Source organism: Triturus cristatus, chromosome 6 (genome assembly GCF_964204655.1).
Source record: "Triturus cristatus chromosome 6, aTriCri1.1, whole genome shotgun sequence".
In the NCBI taxonomy this organism is placed as follows: Eukaryota; Metazoa; Chordata; class Amphibia; order Caudata; family Salamandridae; genus Triturus; species Triturus cristatus.
The window spans coordinates 41,990,270-42,011,090 of record NC_140589.1 but is presented as its reverse complement, the minus strand read 5'-3'; the positions used below and the strand labels follow the sequence as shown (position 1 = coordinate 42,011,090).

The following is a 20,821-nucleotide window of genomic DNA, read 5'->3' as shown; positions in this document are numbered from 1 at the left end:
TTCATGTGGGAAGCACAATGTCCAAGATTCTGGGATAAAACCCATTAAAGATATCCTCATCCTACTGAAACTAGGATTACAAGCTCTTGTGTTTTCAGTTTACTCAATTACGAGTTGGATCCACTCGCTCGTTCCAAGACATGCGTCCAATTAAACTAAGCACTGGAACTTTAGCAATGCGGAAAACTGGGATCAAAGATCATCATCGCCTTTGTGTTGTGGTCGCCCGGATTACTTTATTTTTTATTGAAAAGCCGCCTTTTAAATCCTGGATTAATACACGTTCTGCACGGAGAGGAAGAGCTCACATCAAAGTAGGTTCAATAGATGGATGACACGTAAACAGTTGGAGTGTTAAGACTGGACTCCCTGGCCCTCGTTGCAGCAGTTCACAAAGATACTGAGTTGTGGCTGGAACATCCCAATCTCTCAGACCAGTCAACGCGAGGATTGACTCCTCGCTGACTCTTCTAGCAAGAATTGCTCTATTTGTATCTGAAGACATTCTCCACAAGGCTACGAGATGGAAGATAAATCGAAGGTGGCGCATGTCTACCTCCACCAGACTATTTTTGCCACCGAACAAAAACTGCACATTTAGAGGAGGGTGGCTGATCCAGCAACTTTAAAAAATATATATATATATTTTATTGAGTTTTTACAGTACCACATGGGCAATCGCCCGACATATACCATTTTGAGACAGGATAATGACAAATTACCAAGTATGGAAATATCACTGGGTACATTTTGTATATATAACAAATGTGAAAACCAAAACTTTACGCAGACATTCCACCCCACCCACACTGGCGAACATTTTTAGAAACAAATACATGTCCAGAGAGAGAAAACACCATGTCATATAGTATGGCCTCTAACATCCCGTGAAAGCAGATGTTTATGAGGTTTGCGAAGGAAGAGGGCGAAGGTCTATGCCCCTGTATGTAGCCCATCAAGACCAAATTTTTCTGTGCTTTTGAGGGCAACCCCACGCTTGGAAGACTGCTATTTCCGCACCCATGCAGTTGTCTAGGCCCTTTCTCCATTTCCCTATTGTTGGTGGGGAAGTTCCTTTCTATAGATGAGCGAAATCGTGTTTGGCAATTGTGAGAGCAAAAAAGAGTAGGTGTTGCTTGTAGCTATTCCCTCCTATCTCATCAATCCAGCAACTTTTAGCATGAAATGATAACAAATCTAAGTCAACTACACTTTATGACCCCTTAGTTTTCCCAGAATTGCTCAAGTCATGTTTTTGTGTCCTTGACTTGACCAGCCCATATGGAAGGGCAGTGCCCCTCGTCGATCCTTCTCTCGCCTCTCCATTTGACAACCCTTGCTCTTGTCCGTCTTTCAGAACCTAGTCATTTCTGACGGGGAAAGAGGCAAAGATCAGTAGAAGTGACCTCATGTGGCGACGAGACCTTCTGGCATCCGAAGAGCCTACAACCTCCGTTGCTCTTCCAGAAGAGGAGAGCGTAGATTGCCATTGAGAGCTCTGCCCTGAGATACTAGTGCCATCCACTTTAGAGAATTGGACGATTTTCGAAAAATGTTTGCTCCCCAACATGTTCATAAAACCACTGCTGAAGGGTGCCCCGCCGGCTTCCAAGCCCACATGGTATCGGGGGATGGTCACCGTGGGCTTTAAGTTGACGCACCTTTGGTACATACTCAACTGATTTACCTGTAAAGCCGACCATCCCCAAAAAGTTAAATATCTGCATCCCCACCATTAGCTGACAAGTGAATCAATAAAGGTATCTGCTGAAACACTACTGCAAAAGGGGATCAGCATTTTCCATAGGTTTAGTCCTTGAAATAAACTCTTAAAAGAATCCATCAGACTCTCAGCGCGGTACATGGAGCGGAGCGCTGACAGCCTGGCGGCAAACACCAGGTATGACGAGTGGCCTCAACTGTTGTGCAATGCTTGCTTGTGCACGTAGGAGTTGAGTCTGTCCGGCTGTCCAGAGATGGGTCCATGCCAGGACTATAAGAAATCCTGGCCATCTGGAATGCGCACGAAACTTTGTACAATGTGTGGCATACAGAGGGTCTCTCCGGTCGACCCCAGAGTTCTGTTTTTAGGTGACTTTTTCTAAGAACAGGAACATTGCGCCATGTCCTGCGATTTCTGCTGTTGCGAAACACGGAACACATGACGTAGAGACTTCAAGGCTGTTTATAACCCGAAATGTTATGAATCTCGCCTCTTATCTGGGTCTGGTGGGAGAATACTTTGTGGCACTTCTTAGCATGCAGAATATGGCATAGAACATACATGATGAACACGCCACGTTGGCTCTGTTTCTAATCCAAATGACTCTCGATCAGAGATAATGATGTAGGCATCAGCCCTTCCATAATGCGCCAACTTATTACAAATTCTCATCTGAAATAAGCGGAGACAAAAATCAAAGAAACTTGACCGGACCCCCCAATACCAGGTTTGACGCTCATTTAAATTTACATCGTGTGTTTGCTGGCACCCCATATAAGTTCTTATGAACATGCGGTTAGTTTGGTTGCTTGGGGGTGGTGGGATACAATGGGATTTATATTTCGGTGGATGGAATAGTGGTTGTGACGGAGTAACCCGTCCGCCGAGATCTAAATCAGGCCTTTTGTGTGGACTGTGGCCCTTGGGAGGGGGTGCGTGGTGGGGTGTCTCCCCTGTTTTCACAGCAGTGCATTGATGAACCTTTTCTTGGATTTCAGGACAGAATCGATGGAACCATTTGGAATGAAATTGACGATATCCGGGCCTTCAAAGTCCTGGACTTGGATGATTTCGAGAAAATGTTCTCAGCCTATCAGCGACACCAGGTACAGATTGCGATTTTAAGTCTGTGGAGTCCTTGGGCCAGGTAGACCAACCCAGGGTAACATAGATAAGAGCTGATTCATTTCTTGTTTTCTGGGGACTGATTGGGGAGACCCTAGGATCAGTGCGAGTGAAGTCACCATGCAGCCGTTGTCGCAAGTCCCATCTGTGAGAAGTGCTGTGGCATTCAGACTTTTATCTAAGTGCCAGTCCTTGAGGGCATGAGTGACTCATTCACAGTTAAGAAATCCTTGTCATAAGTATTGCCACTTTTTACTGGTACTTTTCTATAAATAAGACTTAAGGCTATATTCACATCTATCTTCTGCTGGTCTATTTTTGATGGACGTTTGTTTTTCTTTTTTGTGCCATTTGATCTGCCAAAATGTACTTGATGTAAGACAAAATGTTGTGGCCCTGATGAAGCGACACAGAAAATTGTAGTCGCCAAACATGTTGGCCTTTTTTCTTTTGTAACCACAACAAATCTCAAAATAAATATCATACAGAGGTTCTTCACCCTTAAAAGGAAAAACAATGGCCCTCTGCTGATTAAACGATGACGCGATAAAGGGGTTGTAACTCTGGAGAGGCGTCTTGAAAAAGGCATCCATAGTGGTAATATCAGCAATCACTAAAACTAGATGTGACCTCAAACTTTGTCTTTTTTGTATGTTTATTAGAATAGTGCTGGGGTAGGCCCTGGAAGGATTGAGGTCTATTTGAGTCTAACAAGAGCACCTTACCCCCCACCTTTTTTCGCTGGTCAATTATTGATAGGTTATTCTGAGTTTGATCATGCACAGCTGTGGATAGCTTGAAGTTTGTCGCAATAGGTGTAGGCTGCGCTAAAGCGGGTCTTTTCCTTAATTGCCGCGTTGATTTCTGAGGAGTCGCACTGATTGACAGGACCTCTTACCCCGAGTCACAGTGCCCGTGCCCACGCTGCTCACTCATTCTCCTGCAGCTCACAGGGCCATCCCTGGCACGCCACAACTTTGGGTGTGAAGGACCCGAAGTGGCTTTTGGGTGTCATAATGATGCTGAATATGTGAAGCCAACAATAGGGCTTGAAGTCCAGCAGTGTCAGTAATGACAGCCAGAGCACGTCGGTGCAGCTAATATGGCTGAGCAGGGCAGAGGCCACATTGCTGAGGTTCATCAGAAACAGAGCAGTACCTCGGTGTCTCAGCTCAGCACAACCAGATGCCTCACTGAGGCAGGACTCCCTTGTAGCTCAGCAGGGCTGCCTTGTACCTCAGCAGGGCTTCCTTGTGGCTCAGCGGGATTGCCTTGTAGCTCAGCAGGGCTACCTAGTAGCTCAGCAGGGCTGCCTTGTAGCTCTACATGACTGCCTTGTAACTCTGCATGACTGCCTTGTAGCTCTACACGACTGCCTTGTAACTCTGCAGGGCTGCCTTGTAACTCTGCAGGGCTACCTTGTAGCTCAGCAGGTCTGCCTTGTAGCTCAGCAGGGCTGCCTTGTAACTGAGCAGGGCTGCCTCGTAGCTCAGCAGGGCTTCCTTGCAACTGAGCATGGCTGCCTTGTAGCGGGGCAGGGCTGCCGTGTAGCTCAGTAAGGCTGCCTTGTAGCTCAGTAGGGCTGCCTTGTAGCTCAGCAGGACTGCCTTGTAGCTCAGCAGGGCTGCCTTGTAACTTAGCAGGGTTCCCTTGTAGCTCTACATGACTGCCTTGTAGCTCAGCAGGGCTGCCTTGTACCTCAGCAGGACTCCCTTGTAGCTCAGCAGGGCTGCCTTGTAGCTCAGCAGGGCTGCCTTGTACCTCAGCAGGGCTTCCTTGTGGCTCAGCAGGATTGCCTTGTAGCTCAGCAGGGCTACCTAGTAGCTCAGCAGGGCTGCCTTGTAGCTCTACATGACTGCCTTGTAACTCTGCATGACTGCCTTGTAGCTCTACATGACTGCCTTGTAACTCTGCAGGGCTGCCTTGTAACTCTGCAGGGCTACCTTGTAGCTCAGCAGGGCTGCCTTGTAGCTCAGCAGGGCTGCCATGTAACTGAGCAGGGCTGCCTCGTAGCTCAGCAGGGCTTCCTTGCAACTGAGCATGGCTGCCTTGTAGCGGGGCAGGGCTGCCGTGTAGCTCAGTAAGGCTGCCTTGTAGCTCAGTAGGGCTGCCTTGTAGCTCAGCAGGACTGCCTTGTAGCTCAGCAGGGCTGCCTTGTAACTTAGCAGGGTTCCCTTGTAGCTCTACATGACTGCCTTGTAACTCTGCAGGGGTGCCTTGTAACTCTGCAGGGCTGCCTTGTAACTCTGCAGGGGTGCCTTGTAACTCTGCAGGGCTGCCTTGTAACTGAGCAGGGCTGCCTCGTAGCTCTGCATGGCTTCCTTGCACCCGAGCATGGCTGCCTTGTAACGGAGCAGGGCTGCCTTGTCGCTCAGTAAGGCTGCCTTGTAGCTCAGTAGGGCTGCCTTGTAGCTCAGCAGGGCTGCCTTGTAACTTAGCAGGGCTGCCTTGTAGCTGAGCAGGGCTGCTTTGTAACCTAACAGGGCTTTCTTGCAGCTCAGCAGCGCTTTCTTGTGGCTCAGCAGAACTGCCTTGTAGCTTAGCAGGGCTGCCTTGTAGTTAAGCAGGGCTGCCTTGTAGCTCAGCAGGGCTGCCTTGTAGCTCAGCAGGGCTGCCTTGTAGCTCTACATGACTGCCTTGTAACTCTGCAGGGCTGCCTTGTAACTCTGCAGTGCTGCCTTGTAACTGAGCAGGGCTGCCTCGTAGCTCTGCATGGCTTCCTTGCAACTGAGCATGGCTGCCTTGTAGATCAGTAAGGCTGCCTTGTAACTGAGTAGGGCTGCCTTGTAGCTCAGCAGGGCTCCCTTCTAGCTCTACAGGACTGCCTTCTAACTCTGCAGGGCTGCCTCGTAGCTCTGCATGGCTTCCTTGTAACTGATCATGGCTGCCTTGTAGCTGAGTAGGGCTGCCTTGTAGCTCAGTAGGGCTGCCTCGTAGCTGAGCAGGGCTGCCTTATAGCTCAGTAAGGCTGCCTTGTAGCTGAGCAGGGCTGCCTTGTAGCTCTGCATGGCTTCCTTGTAACTGAGTAGGGCTGCCTTGTAGCTCTGCATAGCTTCCTTGTAACTGAGTAGGGCTGCCTTGTAGCTCAGCAGGGCTGCCTTGTAGCTCTGCAGGGCTGCCTTGTTACTCTTAGGGCTGCCTTGTAGCTGAGCAGGGCTGCCATATAGCTCTTCATAGCTTCCATGTAGCTGAGCAGGACTGCCTTGTAGCTCTGCATGGCTCCCTTTTAACTGAGCAGGGCTGCCTTGTAGCTCCTACAGTTTAAACACTCTGCCTTCTCTTTCACATTTACACACATTGATGTCCCTTCCAACAACACCGGTGGACATGGAGAGGGACATCCCTAATGCAGCACTTAGTCTTTTAAGGTCAGACCTGCTTACTCCTTAGCAACTGTTAAACTCCACATTGGTTACACATCCAAGTGTGATCTGTCCCGCTCGTGTGTAACCTCTTCATGAAAAGCGGTGTGGGGTAACGATGGGGGAACAGTCCAGAGTAGCGTGTAGAGACCTAGGGTGAATTCCTGATAGTCTGGTACCTTGGATGGGCTGGTAGTGAAGAAGAAGGGAAAGGCTGATGAGAAACAATACACAAAATCAGCAAATTACAGTGCACACAAAGCAAAGTTCACTCCGCAGGCGTTGTGAGTTTTGTTGCAAATCTTTATTTTCCAAAAGTCCTTTGTACACATGTTGAAAACAGCAAACTCGTTTCACCCTTCACAAGGGCTTCTTCAGGGCAAAGGTAAGATGGCCAGATTTGTGTGTCAGTTTGTAGAATCCAGCAATAAGTGTAATTGTAAAGCATCCCTGTTAGTGGACGTTGTCTCCACACATGAGGCCTAAAGCCAGTAATGAGTACCCTTGCATCCTCAGTCCAATTAGAGCGTACGTCGTCTCTGATGGCGAAGAACTAGGTCTTATGGCATTATTAAGCCTCCAGTGTAGTCAGATAGAGTACTTGAGTAAATCTGCGAGTGTAATGGGAGCGGGCCCGTGTACGGCAGTAGCGGTACGGTACGGTAGTGTAGAAGAAGGACCTTTTACTCCCAGGACGCCTCCAGGCCCCCTGCAGACCAGCCACACTCTGACTTTGGGAATGTTGCATTTATGAATAGTGAATGCATTCTGATGACCACAGCCTAGCTGTTGTAGGACGTACCGTGATTTCACTCAGCAAACCACCGTTAAAAGGTTTTTCCCAGAGTATGCGATGGCCTACCCCAACATAGGTATCAACAAAGCAGTGTTTAACCAGGTGTGATTGTATTCTTCTGTCAAGTGCTATGCAGGGCTGTGTTCTCTGGTGCTGACTTTCCGCTAGGTGACCTCAAGCTGTCGGCTGGTGTCAAGTGCTTCAGCGATGTGATTGGCTGTCAGCTGCTTCTGTAATGGTGCTGGTGCCTTACTGCTGTGTCTAATGTCTGGCATGTTTCCTTCTCTCTGACCTGCGGCTGCTTCTGCATAGGACCTGCTAACTAATGCTTCACATAAACAGGTAAGTCCTGCGTGCTTCCTGCAGACTGCACTGAAAAGGGGGTCACACCTTGCATTTAAATGAATGTCCCAAGTTTGGAGGGAAGGAAATCACCGCCCCCCCCCCCCGCCCCCCTCGAGTTGAATAAGGCTTATAAATGTATTACTTTTAGAGAAGGTCTGTTGTATACTCTGTGCCCTCTTTTGGGTCGATGTGACGTGGGCAAATGTTTACTGAACAAAGCTCAGTCCTCCCTTAAGAGATCACCCTACCTGGCAATCCTGCATGGGCCAATGCATGTAACTCGCCCCTTTTAGCGTCAGGTAGATTCCGTGTGAGTTTTGGTGACTTAAAAGTGTGCTCTACTGACCTCGCCTCATATGATCAAGGTCTCTGCATGAGCAATCTTATTCATGTCTTAATTGTCTGTGACATGGTCTCGGTGGACAAAGGGGCGTGGCCTCAGCAGCAGCAGAAGGGGGAGGCATTGGGTAACTGGCAAATGTGGGGCCCTGTGGCATATTGTATACACCCCTGCAGCTCTGCTTGAGGCTGGGTGCCTAGACAGTGCATAGGTCGAAAACAAAATGGTCGGAGTAAAGCTGTGCGCATGCGTGGTGGGGAGATCTGCACACTTTCAGAGGTAGCTTATTCCAGATCACTGCTCCTGAAGGCAGCAAATGTCGAATAGAAATTGAGTCGGACTCTTATCCGTTCCTCTTCTGCTGCGACTGCAATCGAGGTCAAACAAAGAGAAAAGTGTGAATGTTGTTTTCCCTGCGCCCTAAACACAAGGTCCCTTTTTAAGAGGCAAAGGCTTCCTCTGACCGGAGATACAGAACTGGGAGGAGCCAAGGTGGATGGTCACCGTGCGGTCAAGGTTGTCTTATCTGATGACCTGCTCTTCCAATACCAAACAGACCCTCCTTTGGCGATCTGTCGAGCATCGGGGTTTGGACCCCTTCTTGGCCCACTCGGCCCGCCCTCTCGCTCCAGGAACATCTTCATTTCTCGACAAGGCTTTGTCAGCAAATACCCCTCCATTAAACCTCCCAACAATAGGTAGTAGTTTCACTCAGTGGACATGAGGTCTTTTCAAAAAATATATCCCAAACCCTTGCAGAACTGCCTAAATATTGGACAAGCCCATCGCAGCCGACACGTCTGGTACAAACTTAGGGTGATGCTCACAGAGGCTGACGTTCCTCTTGGCTCATCTCTAAAAGTGAAGGACATGGTATGCTCTGATAAACCTGTCTTTAATTCATAATTTACATCTGTTGGGTTGTGCTTCTGCTCCAAATCTTTTGGCCCTGTCTTTTGTTTACACTTGTGGGACAAACCAAAGAGTGCTTGGCCTGTGCTTGACATCAAAGTTTCTTCGCTTTGCAGAGGAGTCAATGGCATCCTATGAACGTGCTCGAGACTCTTTTACGCTGTACAAGATGTCCCAAGTGTTCAACTGATGGTCACAGGAGATAGACAATAGTTTCCTTGTGTGACACACAATGAGAACCAAAACGTGGATACATATAGTCTTAAGACAAGTAGGGAGGAAGGTTGCTGTGCATCAGGGTGAGGATAAACCCCTTTACTTTGGCTCTTTCTAATGTAAAAAATCTTTTGTTTACACATTTGCACAGTGTCTGGATGGGCACAATTGTTGCTGCCTTTGAAGAGACCAATATTGATTTTTTTAAAACTCCTCGTTTAATCATGCTCCAAGTGGGCCCATTGATGTTTATTTTTGGGCAATAATAGAAGCTTAACCCTCAAAAGAATATGTGTTTTTTTGGGAACTGATTAATGAAAAGAAACTCAAAGCTAAACATTGGGAAAGTATTAAGAAGATCACATTCTACCGAAATAGACCTGGAAAAGGTATTTCTTAGGAACCTATCCCAGAAAGTGGACGGTAATAGCAAACAAAGGCGTGCGCAGTACGGCTTGAGTATGATCACCCTATTCTGGGTTTACTACTCGACATGCAGCTCATTGGTGTGTGGCTCAAGTCGAAGATGATTGCACTTTTCTAGGTATGGCTCAAATAGAGTACGATCGTTCTATTCTGGGTGTATGGCTCGAATCGAGTATGAATGTACTATTCTATGTGGGGCTCAAATCAAGTATGGTCAACCTGTCCTGGGTGTATGGCTCGAATCAAGCATGATTATCCTATCCTAGGTATGGCTCGAATTGAGTACGATCGTTCAATTCTAGGTATGGCTCGAATAGAGTATAATCATCCTGTTCCGGGTTTATGGCTTGAATCGAGTATGATCATCCTGTCGTGGGTGTATAGCTCGAATCGAGTATGATCATCCTGTCCTGGGTGTATGGCTCTAATCAAGTATGATCGTCCTATTCTGGGTATGGCTCGAATAGAGTATGATCGTCCTGTTCCGGGTTTATGGCTCGAATCGAGTATGATCTTCCTATTCTCGGTGTGGCTCGTATCGAGGGTGATGGTCCTGTTCCAGGTGTAATGCTTGACTCTAGCATGATCGCCATGTTCTTCATCTCAAGTTGAGGATGATCACTGTCTTGTAGGTGTAAGAGTTGAGGCGAGTATGATTGCCCTGTTCTTACTGGACAGCTCGATTGAGTTTGTTCGACCTACTCTGGGTGCTGTCATGCGTGCTATTGGCCCAAGCTGCATAAGCGGGGCAAATCTATCCAGGCTCTGATGGTTGTCGAAGTTCGAAAGAACATTGAATTTGCAGCACAGAGAACACAGAGCATGGCGTTCCGCTCTCCCCCGTGATCACCTATAGTGACGATGTGGACCTTGGAATGACACTCTTCAGGTGGAAGGTGTCTGTAAATAATCAGTGGAGCATTTCCCTCACTCAGCAGTTTAATAGATTAGATATCCACCAGATGGAAACAAAGTATTTCCTTCTTGGAATCGCTCATGTTTTTCTCCTTATGCGCATGCTCGCATCAAACAAGAGGTGACATTTAATATTGCTGTGTGAACACGCAGTGGGCCACTGTTGTAGGATGTCAAAGCCATTTGCGGTTAGAATATATTTTGACTCGCTTCCTGATTCCGGTTTTTGCACACGGTATCTGTCTTGGATGGGACTTAAGACCTTCAGGGGTTCAGAAATTAAGGGTCAGATATACAACGGAAAATTGCATGCGCAAATGGGTTTGCGAGCTGTTTGCACATGCAAAATTCCTGTGGGCCATATACTAACACTATTTTGTGAGTCGCAAATAATTTGTAACTCGCAAAATAGTGTTTTGCGACTCGCTATTATGAAGGGGCGTTCCCTTCCTAATAGCGACCCCACTAGCAATGTAAGAATGTTTTGCGACCGCAATTGCGGTCGCAAAACACTCGCAGTTTACCACGCTCTTCAAGACCACTGCCTGTCCTTAAAAAATGAAACGAAAACGTTTCATTTTTCTTTTATTAAATGCATCCCGTTTCCCTTTAGGGAAAACAGGCTGCATTATTTTAAAGCAGTCCCAGACATGGAGGTCTGCTGAGCCCAGCAGGCCGTCATCCCTGGGAGGGCCAGCCATTCTTAATGGGGTCGCAAAATGCGATTGCCTCATGAATATGAGGCATGCAATTTGCGACCCCATTGGGAATTGCAAACAGTGTCTTGAACACTGTTGTGCATGGCATTTAGCGACTCGCAAATTGTGACTCGCAATTGAGCGCAATTTGGGAGTCGCTAAATGCCCCGGTCGTACATCTGGCTCTAAGTCTGCTAATTAATTTCTTAGTGTGTCGTACTTGCTGAAGTGACCTGTTTTGAACCACTTATTCAGTGTTTCTATACCCCCTTCATGTTTGATTGTTGCTCCTATTCTCAGGCAATCTAGCTGTGGTGTAATTTCTTTCCAGCTGTGGAGGTATAAAGGCTTGTTTGTTCAAGAGGAGTGTTCACACGTTTTGCCTGTGTAGATACTTCCAGATCGATACTCTGTATGCAGTAGGACAGTGTAACCTTCCTGAAAGGCTTTGAAACACACGCAAAAAGGGATACAATGCCATTACACAACTGCCATCAGAGCATGTGTGATGCACGGAACATCATCCCAAGGACGCTTAGGGTTCCTGACGGTGCTACCTGTTCCTTAGCACAGAGTTATCCATCATTTAATTTCACCTGAAAGTGTCAGGGGTTTTTCTTCTTACTTTTGGACACTACGTTTCAGTAAAAAAGTTTTTTTTTTCTTGAGACGTCTTAGCAAACACGCTTGAGTAGATACAGGGGACACTATATCCTCATCAGACATCAGTGAAGAACCTCTTCGCTCGCGGTCCCCACAGTCTGGGTGCTTTCCTATTCCCCCCTCTATTTGCGCGCTCTTGAAGCGTTCCCTTCACTGTTACTCGTTCTACAGCGGCGTGTTGCCTCCTGATGAAGGCCGCTCAACAAGTTTCGCTCCTGACCACTTACATGTATACAAAGACTATTGGGATTTGATTCCTTTCCGAACCTAATAAAGACCCTTCACTTAAGCTAATGCGATGGAAACCACAGTAAGAGTTCACAGAAAGCCGTATGTGTTGGCCGATGTGAAAATTCCTTAAGGAGCACATTATGTGCTTGGCTGTAAAAATACAGCCCTAACAGCAGTGACCTCAAGTCCTTTGTTTCCTCCACTCCCACGTCCGGCTGAAGAGTTTTGGCCGACTGCAGAGTGTTGATGGTCCATAAAGATGTATCAGATCGAGCAGCAGTCCTTTCGTGAACCAGGCAGTCATTGGTTGAGGAGTAAATGTACGTTTGTGCAGCTGGCATTGATTAACCAGTGGGCAAGCGTGTTTATCGCTCACAGCCTTGCCTCGGTCTGAAGTTGATAGCGGGGCATTGTTGATGACAGGGTCTGGTCATGTCCAATACATGGGTTTACAGAGCTTTTTTAGTTTTGTCCTTCAGCTTCTCCGACCACCAGGGCAATTTATCCACCATTTTGTTGCCCTCTGGTGCCCCTTGTTGTGGTGCTATACGATTGCTACCTATGTTATGTTACACAGCACTTGTATCGTGCACTGCTACTCCAAAGAGTGTCCCGGCGCATGCCCTGTGGGTGATTAGACGAGACGCAGAAAGCTATATAAAAAGTAAGGTCTTCAGTCTCTTTCTGAATACCTTAGAGTCACTTAGAGCATGCAACTCCACAGGGAGTTGATTCCAGGCTACAGCACCCATCCGGGAGAGGGTTGCCTTAATGTGGCGCCGGGCATGTAAACCACCTGTTTCGCCAAAACCTATCTGTTGTTAATGTCAGCTTTGGGCTGACCCTGGCCGCTGTCTGACTGCTCGGTGTCATCCCTGCCATAAACCTTTAGAAGTCCAAAGTAGTCATTATCAGTGAGGAGTAGTTTAGTGACACACTCAAGAGAACAGAAGCGCAGCCTCCTGATCACAACATTGGAAGAGAAAATTGACCGACTTGATTGTTTCACAAGAAGCCTGGCTACTGCAGTAGCAATGGGTGAAGTGGCGGCAGGCTCCACGTATGAATCTGATGTGGGTTATCGTCATCGAATGGTGCAGTGAAGGTCTACCTTGCTATCTGTTGCATGCACTGCCATGAAAGCTTGGGCTCCAGTGACCCACCTCTTTGTGGCAGACATATCAGCTGGGTCCAGAGGATGAACACATCTCTACATCTCAAGGTGCAGGGCTCTGCAGTAGAAAGGGTTACTCATCACAGGATAAACTCTCAAACTAATCTATGATCCACGCCTGTTCTACTCAACAGCTCCTTATCAGCCGCTTTCACTGTCCAGCCTGGGCCTTCAGGTCCAGCTCAGCTATCCGTGCATCGTGTCTTCTCCATTTGGAGCCCACCCTTTGCTGACTCAATCTTATCTGCATCCGGCACACCAACACCCACATCTTCTGGATCTGATTCCAGGTGCTTTCGGTCTTTGGCTGTGCACTATGAAACCATGAGGTCAGCCTCTCAGGATCCACCGTTCACCTCAGTTGCCCTCAAAGCATCATGTCATGGATGGAGCAGGCGCCAGGCAGCAAAGTCTGCTGTCCAGTCCATGTCCCTGCTACAACCCAAGAGTAGGCACCACTTCCACGTGACAGAAACGAGGGGCACGTGCACAAATACACATCTGCACACCTACCGCTTGTGAACAATTTGCACTACACAAGCAGCTAATAATACTAATATTAACATTAAAAAGAAAGGGCAGCTTTTGCAGCTGCCAGGGCCAGTTCTAGATATTGTGCTGGGCTAGGCGAAAATACTCTAGCTCATCCTTCATGGCAGGGGCATGGCTTCCTGTCATAAACCAGGCGCTGCCTGTGATGCCTTAACTTTCCAATACTTGTCTCGAAATGATCCTGAGGTGATATTCTGAAGTCTAGTTCTCTAGCATGGTGTGTATCCTGAGGTGATATCCTGAAGTCTGTCTCTCTAGCAAGGAGTGGCTCCAGATGTGATATCCTGAAGTCTGGTTCTGTAGCATGAGGAGGCTCCAGATGTGATATCCTGAAGTCTGGTTCTGTAGCATGAGGAGGCTCCAGAGGTGATATCCTGGAGTCTGGTTCTCTAGCACGGGCGTATCCTGAGGTGATGTCCTGAAGTCTGGTTCTCTAGCAAGGGATGGCTCCAGATGTGGTATCCTGAAGTCTCGTTCTCTAGCATGGGGCGTATCCTGGAGTCTGTCTCTCTGGCAAGGGGTGGTTTCAGAGGTGATTTCCTGGAGTCTGGTTCTCTAGCATGGGGCGTATCCTGGAGTCTGTCTCTCTGGCAAGGGGTGGTCCAGAGGTGATATCCTGAAGTCTCGTTCTCTAGCACGGGCGTATCCAGAGGTGATATCCTGGAGTCTGGTTCTCTAGCACGGGTGCATCCTGAGGTGATATCCTGAAGCCTGGTTCTCTAGCACGGGTGTATCCTCAGGTGATGTCCTGAAGTCTGGTTCTCTAGCACGGGGTGTATTCAGACGTGATATCCTGGAGTCTGGTTCTGTAGCATGGGGCGTATCCTGAAGTCTGTCTCTCTAGCAAGGGGTGGTTTCAGAGGTGATATCCTGAAGTCTCGTTCTCTAGCATGGGGCGTATCCTGGAGTCTATCTCTCTGGCAAGGGGTGGTCCAGAGGTGATATCCTGGAGTCTGGTTCTCTAGCACGGGCGTATCCTGAGGTGATATCCTGAAGCCTGGTTCTCTAGCACGGGTGTATCCTGAGGTGATGTCCTGAAGTCTGGTTCTCTAGCACGGGTGTATCCTGAGGGGATATCCTGAAGCCTAGTTCTCTAGCACGGGTGTATCTTGAGGTGATATCCTGGAGCCTGGTTCTCTAGCACGGGTGTATCCTGAGGGGATATCCTGAAGCCTAGTTCTCTAGCACGGGTGTATCTTGAGGTGATATCCTGGGGCCTGGTTCTCTAGCACGGGTGTATCTTGAGGTGATATCCTGGAGCCTGGTTCTCTAGCACGGGTGTATCTTGAGGTGATGTCCTGAAGCCTAGTTCTCTAGCACGGGTGTATCTTGAGGTGATATCCTGGGGCCTGGTTCTCTAGCACGGGTGTATCTTGAGGTGATATCCTGGGGCCTGGTTCTCTAGCACGGGTGTATCTTGAGGTGATATCCTGGGGCCTGGTTCGCTATCGTAAGCCGTATCCTGAAGTGATATCCTGGAGTCTGGTTCTCTAGCATGGGGAGGCTCCTGGAGTCTGGTTCCCTAGCATGGGGGGCTACAGAGAATGGTGCATGCTGCGCACAGACTTGCTTGCTTGGTGTTGTGATCCTGTATCGTGCATGCTGTTTCCCTTGAACCCTTTCCTCTTGTATTTGATTACAGAAGGAGATGGGCTCCATGGAGGACCTCTATCTGTCCACGCGGAAGGTGAAAGAGCTGTCTGTGATCGACGGACGCAGAGCGCAAAACTGCGTCATCCTGCTCTCCAAGTAAGTGGCTGCTCTTACAACCCCACAGCGGCAGTACACATCAGGGCTGTTCATGTTGTTTGATATTGGTACATGTATCACAATCAACATATTTGGGTATAAGCTGAACATGTTTGTCACTGAATCTGCTGTTATTTCTCAATTATTAGTTATCAATAAATAATTGATACGTAAGGAGCCACTCCATGGACAGTGCAACCCCCCAAATGCAAATGTGCTCATACAAGTTCTCCCTTTCATGACTACCAGATCACTGATTCACTCTGTGAAACTCATGGCCCAGTCAATGTGAACCACAAATACACAACACACCTCTGGCTATCATTGCACACCTCAGTCTGTCATTGCACACCTCTGGCTGTTGTTGCACACCTCTGGCAATCATTGCACACCTCTGGCTGTTGTTGCACACCCCCGGCTGTTGCTGCACACCACCGGCTGTCACTGCACACCTCTGGCTATCATTGCACACCTCTGACTGTCGTTGCACACATCTGGCTGTCATTGCACACCTCTGGCTGTTGTTGCACACCTCTGGCTATCATTGCACACCTCTGTCATTGCACACCTCTGGCTGTCACAGTACACCTCTGGCCGATGTTGCACACCTCTGGCTGTCACTGCACACCTCTGGCTGTCGTTGCAAACCCCTGGCTGTCGTTGCACACCTCTGTCTGTCTTTGCAAACCTCTGGCTGTGTTGCACACCTCTGGCTGTCATTGCACACCTCTGGCTGTCATTGCATGCCTCTGGCTGCCGTTGCACACCTCTGGATGTTGTTGCACACCTCTGGCTGTCATTGCACACCTCTGGCCAACATTGCACGCCTCTGGCTGTCGATGCACATCTCTGGCCATCATAGTACACCACTGGCCGTTGTTGCACACCTCTGACTGTCATTGCACCCCTCGAGCTGCCATTGCACACCTCTAGCTGTCATTGCACACCTCTGGTTGTCATTGTGCACCTCTGGCTGTCACTGCACACCTCTGGCTGTTGTTGCAAACCTCTGGCTGTCGGTGAATACCTCTGGCTGTCTTTGCACACCTCTGGCTGTGTTGCACACCTCTGGCTGTCATTGCACACCTCTAACTGTCATTGCACACCTCTGGCTGTCATTGTACACCTCTGGCTGCCGTTGCACACCTCTGGATGTTGTTGCACACCTCTAGCTGTCATTGGACACCTCGGGTGGCCACTGCCCATCTCTGGCTGTCATTGCACACCTCTAGCTGTCATTGCACACCTCTGGCTGTCACTGCACACCTCTGGCTGTTGTTGCAAACCTCTGGCTGTTGTTGCACACCTCTAGCTGTCATTGCACACCTTGGGCTGCCACTGCACACCTCTGGTTGTCATTGCACACCTCTACATGTCATTGCACACCGCCGGGTGTCACTGCATACCTCTGGCTGTCGTTGTACACCTCTAGCTGTCATTGCACACCTTTGACTGTCACTGCACACATGTGACTGTCGTTGCACACCCCTGGCTGTCACTCCACACCTCTGGCTGTCATTGCACACCTCTGGCTGTTGTTGCACATCTTTGGCTGCCATTGCACACCTCTGGCTGTTATTGCACACCTCTAGCTGTCATTGGACACCTCGGGCGGCCACTGCTCACCTCTGGCTGTCATTGCACACCTCTGGCTGTCACTGCACACCCCTGGCTGTTGTTGCAAACCTCTGGCTGTTGTTGCACACCTCTAGCTGTCATTGCGCACCTTGGCCTGCCACTGCACACCTCTGGTTGTCATTGCACACCTCTACATGTCATTGCACACCGCCGGGTGTCACTGCATACCTCTGGCTGTCGATGTACACCTCTAGCTGTCATTGCACACTTCCGGCTGTCACTGCACACATGTGGCTGTCATTGCACACCCCTGGCTGTCACTGTACACCTCCGGCTGTCACTGTACACCTCTGGCTGTTGTTGCACACCTCTGGCTGTCATTGCACATCTCTGGCTGTCGTTGCACACCTCTGGCTGTCGTTGCACACCTCTGGCTGTTGTTGCACACCTCCGGCTGTCGTTGCACACCTCTGCTGGGCACTCAGGATGCGGCTCCACCCTCCCCTAAGATGCTCACAGATACCAGCTGCTCTTATCCCATTTTCTTTGGGGGCCCAAAGATAAGCTGAGCTCACACCTTATGATGTGTGTAAAACACATCACCTGACGCGCCCTTACTGGACATAGTACTTCACATAGAAGCGTGGACTCATAGAACAGGGGGAAGGATGTTTGGAGAAAATATTGAGGAAAAAATAGAGTGTGGGCAAAATATTGTGTCAAGAATATCGAGGACAAAAATATCGTGAAGGGTAGTGTGTATGGAAAAGCAAAGTGTTATTATAGTAAACTCCACATTTGCATAACTTCATGATGTATATGACGTCAAGGTACGTGGACGTGGAGTGAAGAATAGTAAACCTACACTTCTCTCTCTGCTCTTGACACCTCTATATTTTGGTCCTAAATATTTTTGACACGATATTCTGTCCACACAATATTTTTGCATTCAGTATGCTGTCAGACATCCGGGGAGAGTCAGACCTCAATATTCCATCAGACATCTGGGGAGAGTCAGACCTCAATATTCTATCAGACATCCGGGGAGAGTCAGACCACAATATTCTATCAGACATCCGGGGAGAGTCAGACCACAATATTGATCCGGGGAGAGTCAGACCACAATATTGTGTCAGACATCCGGGGAGAGTCAGACCACAATATTCTATCAGACATCCGGGGAGAGTCAGACCTCAATATTCTATCAGACATCCGGGGAGAGTCAGACCACAATATTCTATCAGACATCCGGGGAGAGTCAGACCACAATATTCTATCAGACATCTGGGGAGAGTCAGACCTCAATATTGTATCAGACATCCGGGGAGAGTCAGACCACAATATTCTATCAGACATCCGGGGAGAGTCAGACCTCAATATTCTATCAGACATCCGGGGAGAGTCAGACCACAATATTCTATCAGACATCTGGGGAGAGTCAGACCTCAATATTCTATCAGACATCCGGGGAGAGTCAGACCACAATATTGATCCGGGGAGAGTCAGACCACAATATTGTGTCAGACATCCGGGGAGAGTCAGACCACAATATTCTATCAGACATCCGGGGAGAGTCAGACCTCAATATTCTATCAGACATCCGGGGAGAGTCAGACCACAATATTCTATCAGACATCCGGGGAGAGTCAGACCACAATATTCTATCAGACATCTGGGGAGAGTCAGACCTCAATATTGTATCAGACATCCGGGGAGAGTCAGACCACAATATTCTATCACACATCTGGGGAGAGTCAGACATCAATATTCTATCAGACATCCGGGAAGAGTCAGACCTCAATATTCTATCAGACATCCAGGGAGAGTCAGACCTCAATATTCTATCAGACATCCGGGGAGAGTCAGACCTCAATATTCTATCAGACATCCGGGGAGAGTCAGACCTCAATATTCTATCAGACAACCGGGGAGAGTCAGACCTCAATATTCTATCAGGGAGAGTCAGACCTCAATATTCTATCAGACACTTGGGGAAAGTCAGACCTCAATACAGATTTCACATTTCCGGTTTGATCTAGTGCACCCTTCTCCTACCTCCTGAGGTGTGGACGCCATCCATTCACACATGGAAGCAAACCTCTCTTGGACCCTTAATGCTAAGGTCCTTGCAGCAGGCAGGAAGGCCTGTGGTCTGATTGTGTTGGTTCAGGGGCCAGATGTGGAGTCCATTGCACCCCAGTCTTACAGGCTCCAGTCCAGCAAGCAGGAGCCAATCTCTTATGTCTTCAGGGCTGACACAATTAGAGAACATCCTGGATGTGTCATGTGCTACTCAAGGCCAGCTTCAGTCTATCAGGAATGTTCTGCAGTGAGGCGTGGTTAGAATAACAGTGAAGGAGCCCACCTGCCTGGCGTGAACCCACTGACAGGCTCGGTCTTGTCTGTACCCCATCTTTGAACTTCCACTGGGGATCCAGGCCTGTCTTTGTGCCTGAGCAGCCACGTGCTTTGATGACACTTTCCCCCCAGGGCAGACTCCCTGGTAGTAAGAGTCTGGCCTGAGGTGTCTGGGCTGTGTGCAAAGAACGCACCTTTCATTGCCATGAAGCGCTTAACCTGCTTCGGGAGTGAAATTATAAATAAAAGGCAGGTACCAGGACCTGTCTTTTGTGCTGTGCCTGCAGGCACACGATGCACAAGAGGCCAGCGGGCCTTTGAGTCATAAAACCTTTAAATAATTCCAGAGTTTTTATTAAGCCTGCTTTGATTACTGCTTCTATCTGGGACTTTCTGGAAGGTAAACACATATCGTTATGGAGAAACTTCAAAATAAATGACGACTCAAGATTTTGTAAATGGAAACTGCTGAAAGAGGGTGTCTTGGTGGCCAAAAGACATGGACAATCTACCGAAAGGGTTAGATCTTTCTTTAATAAAAAAGCAATTTTGTGACCACAGACACTGTAGATAAAGATTTTTTTTTTAACGAGGTTTTATATAGCGCGAACCTGACGCGAAGATATCGGGTATCAGAGCGCTTTACACAACGCCAGTTGCGTTACATGAGGACACATTCATTTTTTTGTTACGCACAGGGTTATTAAGTGATTTGCCCAGAATCACAGCATGTTGCGCGTCCTTGCCGAGACTCGAACCCAGTTTGAGGTCTACCGGCCTAGCCGTTAGGTCAAGATGTCTGCCTCCCTGTTACAAGAAGAGCTGGTTTACTTGCACAAGTGTCCTCCCTCATTAAAATATGGTTTATAAATCAAAGTTTGTAAAATTCATTGGAGAATTGTATGTCTCAAGAAAACTACATACACATCCAAATGTGTGCACATGTAGTTTCTGCACCCAGGATAACTTTCAATGATATTTAAAAGCCAGGCAAGTTTATGTACAGGAGGAAAATGCAGGTCACATGTGCATCTCCATTTTCCTTCAGTTGTCTTCTGGGGAAACATCCTTTAAAACAAAGCCGGGATCACGCTGTGACTTTACAGCGCCGTCAATAGAGCGCGCGTGTCATTACCACTCATTCGTTTAGCAGGCAAGGCGTTACTGTATCTTGCTTTAGGGGGGGAGCGTTGTTGGATTTTCAGTCCAACACCTTCTTTACTGTTGCGCAGAGTAGAGTTGGCGTAGTAAATGATACTGTTTCAAAGTCCATCGCCGCCCTAAGGCAAGTTGCTGTAACGACTTGCATGCTAAAGGAACGCATCGTAACAATGTGTTCGTTCTAATGCCAGCAATGTGAAGGTATGCGCACCAAACGCATGCAGGAGTCCGTCATTGTGAGAAGGTGGTTCTGACCATCGGAGCCGCCCGGATTTTTCGCTTTTTCAACACTGATCTTTGAACTCATGATAAAATGGACTGCATGTGGATTCCACCGGTGTCCGCTTGTGAGAGAAGGCCGCTGCGCTGCAGGCAGGGTAAGGGGCACCGGACTGGTTACATGGGGACAAGTGTGCATACGTGGGTGCACCTCTGTAAGCGCTGCACGGGGGAGAGCCCTGTCCTGCACAGCCCAGGAGCTGGTACAGATATTATGG

At 48.4% G+C, this 20,821-nt stretch overlaps 1 protein-coding gene across 2 annotated transcripts in view; it reads left to right on the top strand.

Annotated features, from left to right (window-relative positions):
• Positions 1–20,821, top strand: part of DAAM2 (dishevelled associated activator of morphogenesis 2) — a 630,299-nt gene that overhangs the window by 494,885 nt on the left and 114,593 nt on the right. The window contains exons 15-17 of one of the 2 annotated variants that reach the window (XM_085610232.1): positions 2,722–2,829; positions 7,319–7,348; positions 15,121–15,227. In XM_085610232.1, the coding sequence (XP_085466358.1) occupies positions 2,722–2,829; positions 7,319–7,348; positions 15,121–15,227 (245 nt within the window). The remainder of the gene's footprint in view (positions 1–2,721; positions 2,830–7,318; positions 7,349–15,120; positions 15,228–20,821) is intronic. The other variant, XM_085610233.1, reaches the window with a different exon arrangement.